Source organism: Rhinoraja longicauda, chromosome 4 (assembly GCF_053455715.1).
Source record: "Rhinoraja longicauda isolate Sanriku21f chromosome 4, sRhiLon1.1, whole genome shotgun sequence".
Lineage (NCBI taxonomy): Eukaryota > Metazoa > Chordata > Chondrichthyes > Rajiformes > Arhynchobatidae > Rhinoraja > Rhinoraja longicauda.
Window position 1 is genome coordinate 25,036,861 of NC_135956.1, and position 22,739 is coordinate 25,059,599.

The 22,739-nt window shown below is 41.1% G+C and overlaps 1 protein-coding gene across 1 annotated transcript in view; it reads right to left on the reverse strand.

The window, feature by feature from the left end:
- LOC144593002 (peroxidasin homolog) overlaps positions 1-22,739 on the reverse strand; it is a 291,006-nt gene that overhangs the window by 86,120 nt on the left and 182,147 nt on the right. The window contains exons 11-12 of the mRNA XM_078398417.1: positions 5,633-5,749; positions 1,817-1,975 (exon numbers count right to left, since the gene is read on the reverse strand). Coding sequence (XP_078254543.1) covers positions 1,817-1,975; positions 5,633-5,749 — 276 coding nt within the window. The remainder of the gene's footprint in view (positions 1-1,816; positions 1,976-5,632; positions 5,750-22,739) is intronic.

Here is a 22,739-nt window from a genome sequence, read left to right on the forward strand (position 1 = left end):
GCACAGGAATGACCATACACTAGACATGGCATCTTGTCCGTGGTTGGCTCTATATACGACCCTTTAGGATTTCTAGCACCATTTAGTCTGCCAGCCAAGCTGATTATGCAGGAGCTCTGCAAGGAAAAACTTGGTTGGGATGAAAACATACCCCAAACCTTCTCTCAGCGATGGACAGGATGGCTAACAGATCTCAACAAGATTGTGGAGTTTAAGGTGGAGCGGTGCATGAAGCCCACTAGCTTTGGTCAAATCAGATATGCACAGATGCACCACTTTCCAGACGCCAGTGTAAGTGGCTATGGTACTGTTTCATATCTAAGACTGGAAAACAACAGCAAAGAAGTGCATGTTGCATTCATAATGGGAAAATTCAGAGTGGCACCAGTAAAACAAATGACGATTCCCAGAATGGAGCTTACAGCTGCAGTCCTAGCTGTCAGAGTTGACACAATGCTGCAAAAACAATTACAGCTTCAACTGGACAAATCCATCTTCTGGACCGATAGCACAACAGCGCTTAAGTACATCAACAACGAAACCAAACGTTTTCAAACATATGTAGCAAATATGATCTCTTTTGTAAAGGATGCCACTTGGAATCTGCAATCTTTGCTAATGATCCAGAAATCAAGCAAGACATCACAATGAATGTCATTGTCAAAAATCCATTGAATCCCACAAACACTCTGATCACCTATTTCTCATCATGGAGGAATCTGAAGACTGCCATAGCTTGGCTTCTTAAAGTAAAGACAAAACTCGAAGAAGAAAGGAAATTGAGACTGTTGTGAGTGGCCTTGAAATGGATCCTGGCAAACTAAAGGAAAAGGTAAAAAGAAGCTTTGCTCCAGGTGACATTGTTGTGGTGGCTGATTCCACTACACCACGAGGCTCCTGGCTAATGGGCAAAATATTGGAGACCAAACCTGATGACAAGGTCTTGTGCGCACAGTTCGACTTCAGACTAAGAGCAACATCTTGGAAAGACCAATAACAAAGATATGTCTGCTCCTAGAAGCTGATACCTGAGTACAGCAAAGACTGGTGGTCTTTAAGATTGAAGAATCCCTAAAGTAGATTAGATGCCAACACATAGTGCATACTTTTTTTTTGATTATGTGTAAAAATTTTAGAGCTCCTTTTAATGTTTATTAGTAATTGTTTTATTGTATAGGTAGAGCAATTGGGTGCCAGTGTGTAGGAGCCATTTGTGTTTGTGCTGTCTGTTTTAGCATATTTTATTATTTTGTCTCAATATCTAGCGGTATTATTTTGGATACTTGGGGGCTGTCATGAGATGAATACATATATGCGCATAACATACTGGGAGGAGCCAGAACTAGATGCTATATCTGGAGATGCAGAGACGGGAGGGGTCAGACACAGGGAGTATGGTGAGATACGATTCTTACCAGACCTGCGACGAGAGCTGAAAGCTTAGGGAGATACAAACCTGTTTGTACAACTACTTCAATAAACGACTAATTAAACTGAAAATACGTTTGGAGAATCTCTTTGTTGGTTTGCGTCAAATCCACTCCCACTCTCTGTAAAGTAATGGCAAGTGGAAAGGACTTTATTGGAAAAGACTGAAGTTGCCATTACATGGGATTTATGGGAAATACATATTTATGGGAAATAATGACACAACCTGAAAGGCAAATGTGTTCTGAAATTTTTTGAGACATCTTTGCAGATCCTCACTGGTTACATATAATAACAGATTATATTATCCACATCAGTGAACATCAGTTAAGTTTTATGTCAACATCACACATTCAACTGTTAATAAATCATATGAATTGTTCTGTACCTTTGGGTTGCACCTTTAGCTGCACTCGAACTTGTTTAACTTGAACAACATTGATAGCCTGGCATTCATATTGACCCTGATCATGGGCGGCTACTTCTACAATCCTCAGTGTTCCAGTTGGTAACACTGCATGTCTTCGGTCATTGGGGAGCTGGCCTCCTGAAAGCAGAGAGCTTAGTTTAGTTTAGTTTAGCTTAGCTTAGAGATACTACATGGAACAGGCCCTTTTGCCCACAGAGTGCATGTCGACCATCGGACACCCGTTCACACGATGTTATCCCACTTTCTCATCCATTTACTGCACATCTGGGGCAATGTCTACAGAGGCCAATTAACATATAAACCCGCACGTCTATGGATGCGAGATTGCAAAGTTTTTATTTATCATTACGAGAAAATCTCTGTCATAACCATATATTGAAATAGCTCTAAATGCAAAGCACTTTTCCAATTATGTTATGGATCGATCTGATACTTTGCTCCATTAGTGTCATTGCATAAAGATTGTAATAAATCGCAACATAGTGAAAAATTAAAGATAATTGCAAATGAGTTGCTATTCAGACAAGTAATATGCTTAGCAATGCACACCTGCTGTATTTAAATAATAATAATAATAATAATTCATTTATTTTATATAGCGCCTTATCGGGTGCTCAAAGCTCTTTACAAAAACAATTAACATAAAAACAAACAGACAAACTATCCTGACGGAAAAGCGGCGAATAAACAACGCCAGCGTCCTCTCACGTCAGGGTCCGGCAGTAGACAACAAAAAGCACAGGACACACAGATACAATTTTTACACAAACAGCCATCACAGTGATTGCTCTAGGCACACCCTCACTGTGATGGAAGGCAAAGTCTTATCTCCTCCTCATTCTTCTCCCGTGGTGCCACGAGGCGATCGAGGCTCCCAACTTTTTGAAGCCCCCACCGGGCGATGGAAAGTCCCAGGGCCGAGCCGAGCACAGGCCGATGAAGGTCCTGAGCCCCCACCGGGCGATGGAAAGTGCTGCGGCCGAGCCACGCAGGGTGATGAAGGGCCTGCGAGCGGGTCGATCGTACCTCGCGCTTTGGGGCGGTCGAAGCTGCTACGGCTGGAGCTCCCAAAAACCGGTCGACAGCCAGGGACCTGCGAACTCCCGATGTTGCGGTCTGCAGGGCCCACGGCCGAAGCCTCCGAGATGGTAAGTCCAGGCCCTGCGACCGGAGTCTTCAAGGTCGATCCCAGCTGGAGGCCGCCGACTCCACGATGTTAGGCCGTAGCGCGAACGGAGATACGACACGGTAAAGGTCGCATCTCCATTGAGGAAGAGATTAGAAAAAAAGGTTTCCCCCCCACCACCCTCCCACATACACAGAGTTAAAAATAGAACAAAACGTACATTAAACGATGACAATAGACAAAAAAAAAAAAAAAAAAAAGACAATAATGTGAAAGTTGAACCTGTTTCTAAAATTGAGGCAGTTGTAATGGATTTTAAGTAACATTATTCCACTAACAACACGAAGTGCTGGAGTAACCCAGCAGGTCAGACAGCATCTGTGAAGAAGGGCCCTGACCTGAAACATCATCTATCCATTTATTCTCCAGAGATGCTGCCTCTAGCATTTTGTGTCTTTTTTTTTCTTCTGTAAACCAGAATCTGCAGTTCCATAATTCCATTGTATTCTGTTCACTAATGAAAATCAAAGTTGGTTGAAGAACTGGATAGCTCTCCCTTGTTTGCATCTACTCGCAAGAAAATTAATGATCAAACCTTCCACACATAGAGTGTCTGAACCGAATAAGACCCTTGACCTCTCAGACATGATCTGCCATGAGATTAGATCATAGCTCATCTGCCTTCTAATTATATTTAATCGCCTTTGATCCATAAATACTATGAAAGAAAATTATACACATCTCTAGTCCTGAAACTTACATATGACCCAATTTCATAGCCTTCTGACGGGGAAAATTCTCAATGTTCTCATAACAAATCTTTTTTCTTAGAATTCACAATTGATTAGCGTAGCACTAGTGTTAAAATTGTGCTTCCTTGCTCTGTATTCCCCTGACAGAGGAAATAGTTTTGCTGTACCAACTCTGCCAAATCCTTTATCATTTCAAATATCTCATTTGGATTATCCTGCTAATCTAATTACTTGTCTAATTAAATCACTCCGATACACAAAGGAAAGCCAAATTTCCTAAGCCTCACACAAATGAATCCAACGAAGTGTGGTGTTGTGTTGATGAATCTGTAGAGAACAATTTCAAAGGACAGTTATCCCACCAGAGGTCCTGTACCTCAAAGTAAATGTAGTTGGCCACATGTAGGTCTGTTGACCTGATACAAAATATTTAATAAAAAACATGTTTGTTATTTGTTTTGATTAATTACACAAGCTTTTAATTACTTTGGTTCTCATCAATTTCAATTATTGGTTTAACAGAAAGTAGTCCCACTCACCTTTAATGCAATTAGTGCATGATTTCACATGCCTGTGTGTTGAACCACTGTTAACCTCTATGTGCTTTTATAACTTTCCCAATCTTAAATATCCCACTTCAAAGTCATTATGAACCTCTCTCCTGCCCGTTTCCATATTGCAACTTACTATTCCCTTCCACAAAACAATTATCACCTCCTGAAATAACATTCAATGTACTGATTATTATCGAACATCTTCTGGAAGCCTATCTAAACAATTTTCTCAGAGATTTTTAATCTCGCCAGATCAGCAATATTGTCAAAATCTTCAAATATAGTCAATCACGATCCTCTCAATGCGGTGGAAATCCTTTGCCTGGCTGGTGTGGTACATATCTCCTAAAGGGCCTGTCCCACTTAGGCGATCTTTTTGGCAACTGCCGGCGACTGTCAAAGTCGTAGCAGATCGCCAAACTTTTCTTTTACCCGACGACAATGACAACGACAATGCCGAGTCAGGTCGAGATTACAGCGTCTTCTGAAACATCGCGAAAATTCCCACGCTGTCAGTGCTTCTCCGGCATCTCCGGCAGAATTAGTGGCTAACCATTTTGATCTATTTTTGCTGAATTATATCCCACGTTCAGCTCAAATAATTAATTCCAGTATCCATGTACTGGTTGGATTGGAGACTCGTTAATACTACATTTGCATTTGAACCTCTATCCTGAAATAATTAAGGACTGTTGAAAACTTCTGTTCCAGATCTCTCATAGAGGTTTCATTCTGTGTAAATACATCTGGTCCCTCATGCAAATCTTCATCTTATGCTCTAGTTTCAATCTTTTTGTGTAGGACGAATCTGCAGATGCTGGTTTAAACTGAAGATAGACACAAAGCTGGAGTAACTCAGCGGGACAGGCAGCATCTCTGGAGAAAAGGAATGAGTGACGTTTCGGGTTGAGACCCTTCTTCAGACTAGAGTCAGGGGGAAGGGCAGCATTTTGTGTCCATCCTCAATCTTTTTATGATCCCATGCTCCATTGAAAGACAGCACTCTTATGCGTTCAGTTTTAAGGCAACGTTTAAAGGTGTCATTTGTGCTGAACCTAAATTATGGAGGTTACCTATTACTTTGAAGCTTTCCGGAGTCCACTGTAGATAAATAAAACCTTAAGAGAAAGATATATTTTGAAAAAAACATATTGGGGCAAGAAAATTCACCAAATGTGATAGTGATCTGAGCAGCAAATACTTAATTTGATTGATGGTAATCATGAACAGTCTTGCTAATTTAATAAATTGTAATGATAGCCTTTGCAATAAAAGTATGAATCATTGAAACGTATCATCAACGATACAGTGGTACTCTTTCATTGTGTAGGTCATTTCATACCTGCTTTGGTCCAGGCGATGACTGGAGTTGGATTGCCCTGAGCTGCACATTCAAAGTCAACAGTGTGTCCCTCGATTATTACTTGATCCTTGGGACCGACTGTGAATTGTGGGGGAGCTGAATAGAAAACAAATATAATGATTAAACCCATCACTGAGTAGATAAATGTGGAGAAAATAAATCAGGCAACAAAAAAAAACTGTGCTCTTTTTAGTTTGTCTACATTTAATGAAGCATTGCATCTATAAATAAAACATGACATGCCATCTAACAGTGTGTGTATCTGGTCTCAGATGAATTGTGTACATTAAGTTTGATCAGACTTCTCTTCATTCCTCTGTAATGGATAGTGGTGTAATTTAAGTGAATCAGCTATAAATATTGGCCTGGATCACGCATGACCGAGCCGATGTTCCCTGTAGTATTTCTGAGGCTGCATTAACCCTCCATTGTCCTGCTGATCCAAATAAAGTCGAGATCTTGCTGCCCTGGCTTTTGCACAAGGCAAAGTGGAATTCCTAAGCTTTACCATACTCTGGGTGAAGACGTTTCTCATCATCACACGCTGCCTTGACAAGGATGAGTCGCACCTTGGCCACTCCCTCTTCTCCCCTCTCCCATCGGGCAAAAGGTACAGAAGCGTGAAAACGCACATCTTCAGATTCAGGGACAGCTTCTTCCCAGCTGTTATCAGACAACTGAACCACCCTACCAACAACTAGAGAGCAGTCTTGAACTACTATCTACCTTGGACCATCTTCAATCGGACTTTACTGGCTTTATCTTGCACTAAATGTTATTCACATTACTCCCTTTATCATGTATCTGCACATTGTGGATGGCACAATTACAAGCACATGTTGTCTTTGCACTGACTGGTTAACCCGCGACAAAAGCTTTCACAGTAACTTGATACAGGTGACAATAATCTAAACTCAAACTCATCTCAAACCTGACTAGCCAACCGCTATACTGAGACCATGATCCCTGGTTCTTGACCTAGAGGAAAAATCCTCCCTACATCCATCCTATTGAACACTGTTCTAAGTTTGTCTTGCTGGCTTGAATGCATTTACCTGAAATAAATCTTTTTCAAGAATTACCTATGGCATGAGATCGAGAGTAAACAGATGATACATATAACATCAGCTATTTATTTTTTATAAAGGTGCTGGACTTTTTGAAGAACAAAAAGATCTACTGTAGCTTTAGAGCACTAAACACTCATTCGCCAAGCTAATTTACCATCTTGCGTCTTATTTGTTAAAGCACCATCCAAGATACAATCACTCAGAGGAGGAGGTCGACGACAAAGAAAAGCCTGCAGGCGCTGAACTAGAAAATGCTGGTCAGGCAGCATCTGAGCAGGGAGAATTACAACCAATGTTTCAGGTGGGTGACCTCTCATCATGACTGGTAAAGTAAGATCGCAAGTTGCCTAGAAGAGAGAGGGACGGAGAAAGGAAATGAATTGTCCATGGCATGAGACAAAGATAAACCAGATGACGTACATAATGTCAGTGCCATCTAAGAGAGGGTTGTAAATGCTTGTTGATTAATAATGGATTTATTTTAAATTACCTGTTGAATGAAGATGCAACCATTGATCAGGATACAAGAGACTACAGATCCTGAAATCTGCAGCAAAAACTAATATAGGATCTCAACCCAGAACATCAACAATCCCTTTGCCTCCACAGATACCATGCTACCCACTGAGTTCCTGCACCAGCTTGGTTTTTGCGAGAAAAATGAACTGCAGATGCTGGTTTACACCAAAGATAGACACAAAATGTTGGAATAACTCAGCAGGCCAGGCAGCATCTCTTGAGAAAATGGTTAGGTGTCATTTCAGGTCGGGACCCTTCTTCAGACCTAAAACTTCACCTTCCCATTTTCTCCAGAGATGTTGCCTGAGATATTCCAATGTTTATTGCCTAAGCTTGAATTTTGCCCCGGTTTCCAGCACCTGAAGTCTTTTGTTTGTGCAAAGATTGATGGATGAATATTGTTTGTTTGCTGACAGACGAGCCACTGAAGTGGAATCAATAATTTGTGAATCCTTGCAGTTTTGTGGAGGATTTAAGAACTTATTGTACACGGTAGGTAATCTTGTTCTTATTATTAAAATAGATTTGTCCACAAGAAGAGAAGTGGTTGTCAGAGTACATTCTAAACAGATAGTTGTCAGTTTATTCCAAGAACAGAAATATTTATGTTTTCTCCCGCTGTGAAGAATACCTTTTAACATTTATAAGCAATTGTTATTCAGGTTTCTCTCCATCTTGTTGGCACTTTAAAGAGAAAAAATCTGAAGTACATTGTGATCCTTTTTGATAGCATAAAGGAAACAATTGTCTCATACTGATGAACCAAACTTCATTGCTTTGGCTCAATTGAAACAATCTGTTCAAACTACCGCAAGAGATTAATTCAACTTCAAAAAAACAGCTATCCATGGAAAAAGTGATTTTTATTAGTCTTCAGCTAATCCTTAACATTTCAGGTTTATGACAAGCTGGTTTTTGCACTGTTTTATGTGGGTATTAACGTCCATTTCTATGCAGTTGTGATCTATTATGGTTTCATACTCATTCGTGTTAAGGGCCAGCGCTCGGTTATAAAAATATGTATTTGTGTTAGATTTAATAGTTCTCTTCTTTTTACTGGCGATAAGTACACACTCTTTAAAGGTACATGTGTGTTAGTGCACAAAATGCTGGAGTAACTCAGCAGGGCAGGCAGCATCTCGGGAGAGAAGGAATGGGTGACGTTTCGGGTCGAGACCCTTCTTCAGACTGAGGGGTCTCGACCCGAAACGTCACCCATTCCTTCTCTCCCGAGATGCTGCCTGCCCTGCTGAGTTACTCCAGCATTTTGCGAATAAATACCTTCGATTTGTACCAGCATCTGCAGTTATTTTCTTATACTGTGTGTTAGTGCAATCCTTTCCATCATACAGCAAGTCTTTGCTCTCACACTTATTACGCTTTGGAAGTATGACCAATCATACTGGGTGTACATTGTTATTGAGTAATTTAACCATATACATAGGGCTGAAAAATAACAAGGAGTGACAACTGCTACATGGAATTTTATTTTTCGACAGTTTTTCTGGCACCACTGGATGGCATTTTCCTCTTCAGAACTGGTTGATCATGTCCAGGAAAAATGTTCCCCATGTTGGGGGAGTCCAGAACCAGGGGTCACGGTTTAAGAATAACGGGTAGGCCATTTAGGACCGAGATGAGGAAATACTTTTTCAGCCAGAGAGTTGTGAATCTGTGGAATTCTCTGACACAGAAGGCAGTGAGATGCGGTGGATGTTTTTAAGAGAGAGTTAGGTAAAGCTCTTAGGGCTAATGGAGGGGATATGGGGAGAAAGCAGGAACAGGGTACTGATTTTGGATGATCAGCCATGATCATATTGAATGGCGGGGCTGGCGCGAAGGGCCGAATGGCCTACTCCTGCACCTATTTTCTATGTTTCTATGTCCTGAGTTCGCAGTCACATTGGATTCACTCTGGGCAGGCTAGAGGACTATTTTTATGTGGTCTTTTCCCCTCATCTTCTTCTGCATAATGGCTGCAGAACCTTTTGGTTTTTTATCCAAATTCTGGTAAGAACCACTTTGCATGCTTTAAAAAAAAAACTATAACGGAATAATTTGATGTTGTTTTCCTTTCATTTGATTTATTTATTGCATTGCTATGTTTCATTTTAACTGACAGGCCAGGCAGTTTATCTACAATGACTCCGACTACTAGAAGTGCACAAATATGTAGACATCCTCTTTATTCTGGCAGATAATAATTGTCATTGATTGTAGTGGGAATGTGGCGATGATAATTCTAATTATTTTTGCAAATGGTGATGACAGATGCATAAATATCCCAACTAAGTATAGCGTAATAATAATAAGCATCTGGCAGATCTACACGCCAAGTACTAATTAATGGTCTAAGAGAGGCCTGTTCATCATTGGGATGGCAGATGAGTTCCCATAATAAATAATAATCTATATTTTTTCAACATTGATATCCTATAAGGTACTCATGCGCCCATGACAAATATAATCAAGAAACATCATATTCACGGTTCAATAAATAAATAGTATTTGAATAAACACAGAAAAAAAGGATCCCAATTCATTCAAATACATTTATTTTTAAGTGGTGTGGTGGGAAATTGGCATTGATTGTAATGGAAATGTGGCTATGATCATTCTATTTATTTTTGCAAATAGTAATAACAGAGGCATAAATGTCCCCAGTATAAAATAGCTCAGTGAATGCTAGAAGTCACTTATTTAATTTTACACTTTCTTTACATTTTTAAAGCTTAAATGGCAAGCAACACTTGAAATGTAGATGGATTGATTTGTTGTAGAGAAAACACATCTTGTTGTTTATACATTATTTAATCAGGGCAAGGGGTACAATTTACATTTTTAAAGCTTAAATGGCAAGCAACACTTGAAATGTAGATGGATTGATTTGTTGTAGAGAAAACACATCTTGTTGTTTATACATTATTTAATCAGGGCAAGGGGTACAATTTACATTTTTAAAGCTTAAATGGCAAGCAACACTTGAAATGTAGATGGATTGATTTGTTGTAGAGAAAACACATCTTGTTGTTTATACATTATTTAAACTCAAGGTCAATCTTAATTTTTCTGTAGTAGCCTTAACTTTATCCATAAAAAAGTTGGAGTAACTCAGTGGGACAGGCAGCATCTCTGGAGAGAAGGAATGTGTGACATTTTGGTCCTTCCTCAGGCTTTATCCACTGTGTAAATGCTGCAACTTCATGCAATTTAGCAATAAGGCGGATAATAAAATGCCAACTGTAAACAATTTAGACAGCAACTTTTCAGTATCTGATTTAAACAACACATTTTCCCCTTGTCTGAAGTTATTGTGTTTTTTCTCCATAAAGAAAAGAAACACCATTGTAACTTTGACAGCAAATTGTGGCCCATTATCTCAGATAGTTGCCAGACAGAGGCCAGACTATATCAGTTATTCAGCAAAAAAAAGACTTATATCACACATGGCAGTTAATATCAAAAGGCAGATGTTGCTGGTATTGCTGTGCTGCATTTTGTATGGCTTTAAAACTGTATTGTTTGCGACCTAGTGCTGTTTGTAAAGGAACAATCTTCTGTTATAAGTATCACAGAATGGTGCTTTTGGATATCCTTGTGTGAGATGTCGTGTGTCAATTTCAGCATAGTACGATTCGATGCATCACAATGTTTCGCAGCAAATGGCATTGAGCTGTGACCTCAGCAGCCGTTTCTGACAGAAACATCCAGCATTCCTCCCGATACAGGGGGGTGTTGCTACCTAACAAATGATTTTATGGTGATGGAAAGTGTGTTCCCAGGGTACAAGGACACTTTCCCCATTCCAGCACAAGAGATGCAACACTGTCTTTTTATCTCTTCCCCTCCCCCCACTCAGATAGCCAAACAGCGTTTCCAAATATTCCACTTGCACTTTTACCAATCTATTAGAGCAGCGTTTCCCAAAATTTTACCCTTGCAGAACCCTTGAAATAATTTTCATGTCTCAGGGAACCCCTAGATAAAAATTTATTATATATCTTTATTAATCTCTTTCTTTCTCTTTCATAAAGCAAAAATAATATATTTTTCTGATAACTTGTTTAAGCAAAAAATAATGTACGTTTTTCTCAAGTTTATTGTGAAATTAAACACAAAAATGACTCAAAAATGCATTTACATATGATTAGCCTATTTATCACTATTTCTCTTGGAACCCCTAGCGACCTCTTGCAGAACACTAGGGTTCCAGCGAACCCCGGTTGAGAAATGCTGTATTAGAATCAGTGATACAGTGTGGAAACAGGCCCTTTGGCCCAACTCGCCCACACCGCCAACAATGTCCCAGCTGCACCAGTCCCACTTGCCTGCGCTTGATCCATATCCCTACAAACCTGTCCTATCCATGTACCTGTCTAACTGTTTCTTGAACGATGGGATAGTCCCAGCCTCAACTAGCTCCTCTGGCAACTTGTTCCATACACCCACCACCTTTGTGTGAAAAAGTTACCCCTCAGATTCCTATTAAATCTTTTCCTCCTCGATAGTCGATTCCCCTACTCTGGGCAAAAGATTCTGTGCATCTACCTGATCTATTCCTCTCATGGTTTTGTAGATCTTTGTAAGATCTCCCCTCATCCTCCTGTGCTCCATGGAATAGAGACCCAGCCTACTCAACCTCTTCCTGTAGCTCACACACTCTAGTCCTGGCAACATCCTTGTAAATTGTTTCTGAACCCTTTCAAGCTTGACAATATCTTTCCTATAACATGGTGCCCAGAACTGAACACAATATTCTAAATGTGGTCTCACCAATGTCTTATACAACTGCAACATGATCTCCCAACTTTTGTAATCAATGCTCTGACTGATGAAGGCCAATGTCCCAAAAGCCTTTTTGATAACCTTATCTACCTGCGGCTCGACCTTCAAGGAATCATGCACCTGTACTCCTAGATCCCTCCGCTCTATAACACTGCCCAGAGGCCTAACATTTACTGTGTGGGCCCTGCCCTTGTTCAACATCCCAAAATGCAAAACCTCACACTTTTCTGTATTAAATTCTATCAGCCATTCCTCCGCCCACCTGGCCAATCGATCCAGATCCTGCTGCAATCTTTCACAAACATCTTCACTATTGTGCCACATTGAGTGTTCACAGTGTGATATCTTCTACATCGAAGAACTCAATCAAAGACTGGGCATTGGTTTTAGTCCACAGGAGTCAAGAGTGTCATATGTCTCAGATAGAACAATGAAATTCTTACTTGCAGTGGCACAACAGAATATGTAAACATAGTACTCTGTAAACAATATAATAAACATGAAAAACGCTCAGTGTGTGTGTGTATATATATATATATATATATATATATATATATATATATATATATAAACATATACATATATATATATACATACATACATATGCATATAAACAAACAATAATAGTGCAAAAAGACAAAACCAATGTCCCCAAGTCTATGTCGTTCAGAGCTTATTTGGAAGTGTTTCTTTTTGCTTGCTAATTCAATTCTCCATCTCGCTCCTATCCTGACTGTTCTGTCTGTAGCCTCTTGCAATGTTGTAATGAGATCCAATGTACGCTTGTGGAACAGCACTTTATCTTCCACCTGGACATACTGCAGCCTTCCGGACTCAATATCAAATTGTACCACTTCAGCAAACATACGTTCTCTGTCTGTATCAGGTCTGACCATTTCTGCTGCAAGTCATCCATCTATGATATTGGTACTTTTCTTTCCTTCCCTGCGTTTATACTGCTGGACATGTCCCAGAGCCCTTGCATTTGGCAACTTTTACATTCCTTTGTTTGTGTTCCGACTAATTGCTTTCATGGTTTTCTTTAACACAGAGAGCAGTGGGGGCCTTGAATGCATTGCCAGGGGTGGTGGTGGGGACAGATTCAATAGTGGTGTTTAAGAGGCTTTTAGATAGGCACATGGAAGTGCAGGGAATAGAGGGATATTGATCATGTACAGGCAGAAGAGGTCCGTTAAAGTCAGCATCATGTTCGACATAAACATTGTGGGCTGAAAGATCCATTCCTGTGCTGTACTGTTCTATGTTCTATCTCAGAACAGTCCATTTTCTCACTCTTTTAATACAATGCACCAGCTGGATAACCACTACAACTTACTTCCTCAGCAGCACACCTCTCATCCGATCCAACGTTTCCCTTTGTCCTGTCCCTCTCTTTGCCACAAAACTAACTTATTTTCTCTCCTATCCAGTTATGACGCAAGGTCCAAGACTTCATAACTCCTTCCACAAATGCTGCCTGACCTAGCTGAAATGTCTGGCATTTTCCTTTTTTTTAATGCCAGTGCTGCTGAATTTCTCGAACATTTTGGAAACACGAAACTAACATTAACTATGGACAAAAGTCTGAAAATATTCAAAACACATTAAATTTTTTACAAAACATATCTGCAAACACAATTTTTTTTTTTTTTAAGTTAACTTTTTTCGACTTTAGACTTTAGAGATACATCGTGGACACTGGCCCTTCGGCAAAACGACTTTGCGTCGACCAGCGATCACTGCGTACACCAGCACTATCCTACACACTAGGGACATTTTACAATCTACAGAAACCAATTGCCCTGCAAACCTGTACGTTTTTGGAGTGTGGGAGGAAACTGGAGCTTCCCGTAGAAAACCGGAGCACCCAGAGAAAGCCCACGCAGGTCACAGGGAGAACGTGCAAACTCCGAACTGACAGAACCCATAATCAGGACTGAACCCGGATCTCTGGCGCGGCAAGGCAGCAACTCTACCACCGTGTCACCGTGCCGACCTAACGTCTAACTCCTAACATCTCTTCATTCTTTTCCTTGCAGCTTTGTAATCTACTGCACCACTGCCACCACCCTTTATGTGTGGTCCAGGAGCAGCCAGGGCATTGATGATGGAACTCGACAGCTGGGTTGGGACATTTGTATTCATGCAGGAGTCTTAAACCTGCCAGCACCTGCAAGAATAAACAACAGTAGATCTATGTGGATTTGCAAGTAAATTCATGATTCTTGAGACCTTGGCGATATCTTTAATGTTTTCTCGTTTGCTACATTTTTAATTGCTCCAGGAATCTGCCAACAAGAATAGTTTTGTGTCATAAAAGTAAAATCAAGAACACAATCTTTGAATTGTAACATAACTATTTTAGCTGTACAGTGAACAAAACCCACAAGTATGTGCTCCTTGAGTGTACCATTTTACAAGTTGGCAGGTCATCAGCAAGTAAATTAAATATTTAGTATCGGAAACCTACTTGTCCATTTCATAGGCACGTATAGAATGTTTGCTGCTTGGCAGTAATATACTCTTAGCTAGTCTACCCTGAGGTGTTCATTTCCCAAGAGTAATTAGTTTTCTGCCTGTTAGATGAAACAGGAGGGAGAAGTTTGGCAAATACGGAAGAGAAAACGTTGAGATTTTGCACTGGATATTCTCCTCCACGTTGCAAATGAAGACCAAGATTCATGACCTATAGGTCTCACAACTGTGCTTAATGCTGGAAATAAGTAATGAAACTTCCACTTTATTTTTAGTTTGATAGGGTGGCACGGTGGTGCAGCAGTAGAGTTGCTGCCTCACAGCGCTTATAGCGCCAGGGACCCAGGTTCGATCGTGACTACGAGTGCTGTTTGTGTGGAGTTTGTATGTTCTCCCTGTGACCTACATGGGTTTTCTCCGAGATCTGCGGTTTCCTCCCACACTCCAAAGACATACAGATTTGTAGGCTAATTGACCTGGTATAATTGTAAATTGTCCCTAGTGTGTGCAGGGCAGTTTTAATGTGCGGGGATTGCTGGTCGGCGCTGACTCGGTGGGCCGAGGGGCCTGTTCCGCACTGTATCTCTAAACTAAACTAAACTCAACCTCAACTCAGTTTCGCTAACAAAATTCCTGGCTGGTTTCTCACTGTTGGAGAAACAAACGAAACCTAACCTTTCCAACTTTTGCCAACATGTCCAGCAAAGTAATCAGAGGAAATGCAATGCACCACAAATGATTTCATCCTCACACGTACATTTATAGAATGAATGAAAGAAGGAGATCGGTTGCAGTGTGCCCCAATCCATTCTATCGGCAAAGGACTGTATAGTGAATAGATCGATTGGTGGTGACAGTTAAAACGAGCAGGCATGGGCTGAGGTTAATCATTTGTAAATTTTCAAACAATGATTCCAAGAAGCAAGTAGACTTTGCAGATGTCCATCTGCCTACCTTATACTTACCAACTTAATGTGGCCCCAAGTGTCAAGAGCCCCATTTTGGAATGCCAGGAAACTTAGTGCCTCCTGCAGCTAAAGTGGCCAGTAGATTAGGCCAAGAGGAAATACCAAATGGAGGTATTCAAATCTGAAGTGCAGCCTGGAATAATCATATCATATCATATCATATACAGCCGGAAACAGGCCTTTTCGGCCCTCCAAGTCCGTGCCGCCCAGCGATCCCCGTACATTAACACTATCCTACACCCACTAGGGACAATTTTTACATTTACCCAGCCAATTAACCTACATACCTGTACGTCTTTGGAGTGTGGGAGGAAACCGAAGATCTCGGAGAAAACCCACGCAGGTCACGGGGAGAACGTACAAACTCCTTACAGTGCAGCACCCGTAGTCAGGATCGAACCTGAGTCTCCGGCGCTGCATTCGCTGTAAAGCAGCAACTCTACCGCTGCGCTACCGTGCCGCCCATGTGCTCATGTGCTCAACAGGTTGAGATCGAAAACCTCCCTGCTCGTTTTTCAAGAGGTTTCCAGCAGTGCCTTCAAAGACCATTTGCTATGTCATTCAATGTCTCGTTCATCTGCCCAGAACACTCAGCACTTTCCCTTCTTTAATAAACAACGCATGATTCTTCTCATGCACAAGAGCACTCTATAAAACGACATGCTGTGAGTGAAGACAAGAAAGGAACCACAAGTCACCGATGCAAAAAGCCAACTCCAGTGAAGTACTTCCCACTGCAAACAAATTTCTAAACTGAAACATACGCATGGCATCACCTCCAGAAGAATAATAGTTTGACGAGGCCTTCCTGTGGATCTTAAGAACAAGCCAGGAGATTTGAAATAGAACAATTTGACCACACCTAGTAATATTTGCAGGGAAATGTGTGGGAAGGAACTGCAGATGCTGGTTTAAAACGAAGATAGAAACAAAAAGCTGGGGTAACTCAGTATTAGACACAAAAAGCTGGAGTAACGCAGCGGGACAGGCCATCTCTGGAGAGAAGGGTCTCGACCCGAAACATCACCCATTCCTTCTCTCCAGAGATGCTGCCTGTCCCGCTGAGTTACTCCAGCTTTTTGTGTCTAATACTTGCAGGGAGTTGTCTGAGGTTAGTCATTTTAACAGTGAAAAAAAAAAAGTTACATGTTGCTCTGGGAACACTGAGGAACAGTTAAGAATAATGACTCTATTCTTGCAATCATAGTTTTGCTGTTTGGTATTGTTTGTCAATCTCACTTCATCCTTGTTGCTCCATTTCTCACATGTGGAACCATTTAGTGGCAATTATTGAAACACTGTGTATTTGGATTTTAATTGAAACATTATGTGAAACCGGAAAAGGTAGCAGCCCTATCATGCGCCGTTGTGAAGTCATTGAGTTGTTTGTTAAATATTAGAGCTCAAATGAGAGGAGAAAGTAAAATGTAAATAAAGGATGAATGCCCAGAAATCAGATCAGTTTATGCCTGTTATTTTTCTACGCAAAAAGGATATTTAACACATTTTGAAGTGTTTTCCAATGAAATCTTGGCCACTGGAAAAAATATTTTAGGTACTTCCTTTTTTTGTGATTCACCCCAAAACCTATGTCATTTTTCTATTGTGTTTCCCACACATGCTGATGCGATTGATATGCTTGGCAGTCATTTCTTACATACTGACAGATATTGAATCAAGTGGCTGTGAACAATAATCTTCATTATTCACTTGCAATACAAAAAGGAGTACAACACACTCAATTATGCATAATTGCTGGAACATCAATTTTATAAGTTCCCCTTTCCACACCACAGGCATCTTCATGTACAGTAGTACCAGGCATCAAATCAATTACCCCTTCATTGGGGTGGGACCAGTGTTTGATTATGAGCTGAATTTCAGCCCTACATGTAGGGGAGAAACCACAACAATCCAGAAGATGCAGGATCATTTCATTCCAAAGAGGAAGAAAGATTCTAAGGGGAGTAAGAGGCAACCATGGCTGACAAGGAAAATTAGGGATGGAATAAAACTAAAAGAAAAGATGTACAACATAGCAAAGAGTAGCGGGAGGCCAGATGATCTGGGAATCTTTCAAAGGACAACAGAAGGTAACAAAAGGGCAATACGGGCTGAAAAGATGAAGAATGAGGGTAAGGTGGCCAAGAATATAAATAAGGATAGTAAAAGCTTCCTTAGGTATGTTAAGAGAAAAAGATTAGTAAAGACAAATGTGGGTCCCTTGAAGGCAGACACGGGTTAAATTATTATGGGTAACAAGGAAATGGCAGAAGAGTTGAACAGGTTCTTCGGATCTGTCTTCACTAAGGAAGACACAAACAATCTCCCAGATGTACTAGAGGACAGAGGATCTAGGGAGACAGAGGAACTGAAAGAAATTTTCATTAGGCGAGAAATAGTATTGGGTAGACTGATGGGACTGAAGGCTGATAAATCCCCAGGGCCTGATGGTCTGCATCCCTGGGTACTCAAGAAGGTGGCTCTAGAAATCGTGGACGCATTGGTGATCATTTTCCAATGTTCTATAAATTCAGGATCAGTTCCTGTGGATTGGAGGGTAGCTAATGTTATCCCACTTTTCAAGAAAGGAGCGAGAGAGAAAACGGGGTATTATAGACTAGTTAACCTGACATCGGTGGTGGGGAAGATGCTGGAGTCAATTATTAAAGGGGTAATAACGGCGCATTTGGATAGCAGTAAAAGGATTGGTTCAAGTTAGGATGGATTTATGAAGGTTGACTAATCGTCGGGAATTTTTTGAGGATGTGACAAATAAAATGGATGAAGGAGAGCCAGTGGATGTAGTGCATCTAGACTCAGAAAGCCTTTGATAAGATCCCATATGGGATTGGTGAGCAAAATTACAGCACATGGGACTAGGGGTAGGTATTGACATGGATAGAGAATTGGTTCAAAGACAGGAAGCAAAGAGTAGGAATAAACGGGTCCTTTTCAGAATGGCAGGCAGTGGTGAGTGGAATGCCGCAAGGCTCCGTGCTGGGGCCCCTCAACTATTTACAATATATATTAATGATTTGGATGATGGAATTAGAAATAACACTAGCAAGTTTGCAGATGACACAAAGCTGGGTGGCAGTGTGAACTGCGAAGAGGATGTTAGGAGGTTGCAGGATGACTTGGACAGGTTGAGTGAGTGGGCAGATGCGTGGCAGATGCAGTATAATATAGATAAATGTGAGGTTATCCACTTTGGCTGCAAAATCAAGGAGGCAGATTATTATCTCAATGGTGTCAGATTAGGTAAAGGGGAAGTGCAACGAGACCTGGGTGTCCTTGTACACTAGTCACTGAAAGTAAGCGTGCAGGTACAGCAGGCAGTGAAGAAAGCTAATGGAATGTTAGCCTTCATAACGAGAAGATTTGAGTATCGGAGTAAAGCAGTCCTTCTGCAGTTGTATAGGGCCCTGCTGAGACCACATCTGGAGTATTGTGTGCAGGTTTGGTCTCCTAATTTGAGGAAGGACAACCTTGCCATTGAGGCAGTGCAGCGTAGGTTCACGCGATTGATCCCTGGGATGGAGGGACTGTCATATGAGGAAAGATTGGAAAGACTGGGCTTGTATTCACTGGAGTTTAGAAGGATGAGAGGGGGTCTTATAGAGACGTATAAAATTATAAAAGGACTGGACAACCTAGATGCAGGAAAAATGTTCCTAATGTTGGGGGTGTCCAGAACCAGGGTACACAGTCTAAGAATAAAGGGGAGGCGAGAAGAAACTTTTTCACCCAGAGAGTTGTGAATTTGTGGAATTCTCTGCCACAGAAGGCAGGAGGCCTATTCACTAGATGGATTTAAAAGAGAGTTAGATAGAGCTCTAGGGGTTAGTAGAATCAAGGGATATTGGGAGAAGGCAGACACAGGTTACTGATTGTGGAACATCAGCTATGATCACAATGAATGGCGGTGCTGGCTCGAAGGGCCAAATGGCCTAATCCTGCACCTATTTTCTATGTTTCTATCTTGTAAAGTAAGAATTCAATGTCACAATGATGGTTTCAGTGATGGCTGATGGCTTCAGTTTCTGCACCCTGATGCTGCCAATGCCAGTCATGCTTGGAGCATTCTGTCGCAGAGGACATCATCGACCTCCCTTTTCGTCAGGGGGCCTTTGTCTGGAGACTTGTTCACCATTATATCACCCTCCTCCTTTGTAAAAACTCCCTCGTCCCAGCTCCACCACTATTGTCTCTCATCTCCACCCCTGCCCTTGACTACCATGCAGAGAGGTGTTTTTTTAATGGAGCTGACGGTTTTACAGCATGTGGGTAACAGGACAGTTGCTTTGGTTTAGGTTCAGGTTTAGGTTTAGGTTTATTATTGTCAAGAGTACCGAGGTACAGCGAAAAGCTTTGATTTGTATCCTATCCAATCACTTCAGGTAATACTATATAATATAAAGACATTATATGATATATATGATATATTGTATATTATGATATAATATACAATACTGTAGGTCGAATAGACAAGTGGATAAATAGATAGAGTACAATAGATAAAGCAAAGGTAAAGATACAGAGTGCAGAATAGAGTTCTCAGCAGTGTAGCTCATCAGTTGGGGGTGTAGGTGAACCAGGCAGTACCCGAGCTTATGAAACAACATTTAGAGGCAAACAACAAAGAGGAAGCAGCTGTCCCTTGTGGTGCACGCTTTCAAGCTTCTGTATGTTTTGTTCACCGAGAACAGGGTGAAGGAGGATTGATTGGGATGGGACAGGTCTTTACATATAGGGGAGAAACCACGACAATGATCTTTTAAAGTAAGGATTCAATGTCACAATTTTATTTTGTGTCACCAATTTAGCATTTGGGCAAGACACTGATGTACTTCAGACTCACTATAGATAACAGAAAAAACCCAAATATCTGCAGATCTGAATCTGGGATAGGTGAGCCAGGCAGTACCCTAGCTTATGAAACAACATTTAGAGGCAAACAACAAAGAGGAAGCAGCTGGGATAGTTTCTTCCCATTTGTTATCAGGCAAATGAACCATCCTTTCACCAACTAGAGAGCGGTCCTGTCCTTCCATCTACCTTATTTGATACCCTCGGACTATCTTCAATCAGGCTTTACTGCACTTCAACTTGCAGCAAACGTTATTCCCTTGATCCTGTATCTGTACCACTCTGTATGACTTGATTGTAATCATGTATAGTCTTTTCGCTGACTGGATAGCACGCAACAAAAGAGCTTATCACTGTATCTTGGTACATGTGACAATAATAAACTAAACTAAACTAAACACTTAAATCAAAGATAAATCTTGTTGATTCACTTAGCAGTCAGCAGCCTGAGGAAAATGCAGAGTAACTCTTGAGTATCAAACAATATTTAGGGGCATGTTTCTTTTCATAATTGCATCGGGACAGATTTGGAACTTGGCTTGAAGCTGTGAGGAATAATTTTCCTTCCTTCACAGCCAGAGGCTTGGTAACACATAGCACAATTCTCAGTAGACATTTCCCTTATTCCTTGTTTGAAAGGAGGCACATTGCGTTATTGAGAAAGGAACAGTAGGAAAGCATTTAAGGATAATCTACCAACATTGATAATATCCCCCAAAGGAATTCATAGAGAATGCAGATCTTTAGAACATCTCAGTCTGGAGCACTGCCAGAGAATGTTTTACTTCATCATAAAGGTTGAGGAGAGATGTGTTAGTTTCCGGATGTGGGCTGGTAATCAACATCATATGCTGGCCAGCTCAGACTGTGGCTGTAAAGGATATTGTCGCATTCAATCTCAATGTTATCATCACAGTTTTAGCTGCCTTGGTAAGACCTGCGTTAAATCACCTAAACTGCCACCCGACCAGGCATTCATCACATAATTGACGGCACATTTAGGGGAGCTGAGGAGTTCTTCCAGTGTGGAGTAATGGCTAGTATTAGCACAACTGGGTTGAAAATGTATCTTCCTAAACACAAATCACAGAATATGGCCGCATACACAATTCAAGTTTCAAACCTGAAATTTAGTTTCACTGAACATCAGATTTCAGGACCGGCATGCTCCAGTAAGCAGGAAGGATGGCAGAATAAGGGAACCTTAGGTCATAAGGTCATAAGGAATAGGAGTAGAATTAGGCCACTCGGCCCATCAAGTGTACTCTGCTATTCAATCATGGCTGGCCTATCTCTCCCTCCTAACCCCATTTTCCTGCCTTATCCCCATAACCTCTGACATCTCTATTAATCAAGGATCTATCTCTACCTTAAAAAGAGCCACTGACTTGGCCTCCACAGCCTTCTGTGGCAGAATTCCACAGATTCACCACCCTCTAACTAGAGAAATTTCTCCTCATCTCCTTCCTAAACAAACGGCCTTTAATGCTTAGGCTATGACCTCTAGTCCCACTAGTGGCAACATCCTCTCCACATCCATTCTATCCGCCTTTCACTATTCTGTATGTTTCAATGATGTCTCCCCTAATTCTTCTAAACACCAGCGAGTACAGGCCCAGTGCTGACAAACGCTTATCAGAGGTTCACCTACTCCTGGGATCATTCTTGTAAACATCCTCTGGACCCTCTCCAGAGCCAGCACATCCTTCCTCAGATATGGGATGACCAGAGAGATACTAAATTTGGCCAAAATGGAAAAAAAAGGAACTATACATAAAATTAAGGAAGATGGAACTAAACAGGGTCTTTGAGGAATATAAAGCACGTGTGAAAGAACTTAAGCATGCAATTAGAAGATCCCAAAGGGGCACTGAAAAGCCATTGGTAAATCAGATTATAGAAAATCCCAACTCTTTTTGCACATATACTTAACACAAGAGGGTAACGAGGGAAATGTTATAGCCCACTCAAGGATATTGGAGGGAATTTATGTTTGGTGTCAGAGGATATAGATGAAGTACTAAATTAGTGCTTTAAGGTCATAAGTGATAGGAGCAGAATTAGGCCATTTGGCCCATCAAGATTACACCGCCATTCAATCATGGCTGATCTATTTCTCGCTCCTAACCCCATTCTCCTGCCTTCTCCCCACAATCCCTGACACCTGTACTAATCAAGAATCTATCTCTGCCTTAAAAATGTCCATTGACATGGCCTCCACAGCCTTCTATGGCAAAGAATTCCACAGATTTACTGCCTGTTACATCTGTATTCACCAAAGAGAAGGACGTGGAGGACAGTGAGGGGTGTACTGGTATGCGAGGGCAGTTTGAGATCAAGAAGGTGGTGGTGTTGGGTCTCTTGTAAAGCATTAAAGTTGATAAATCACCAGGCTCT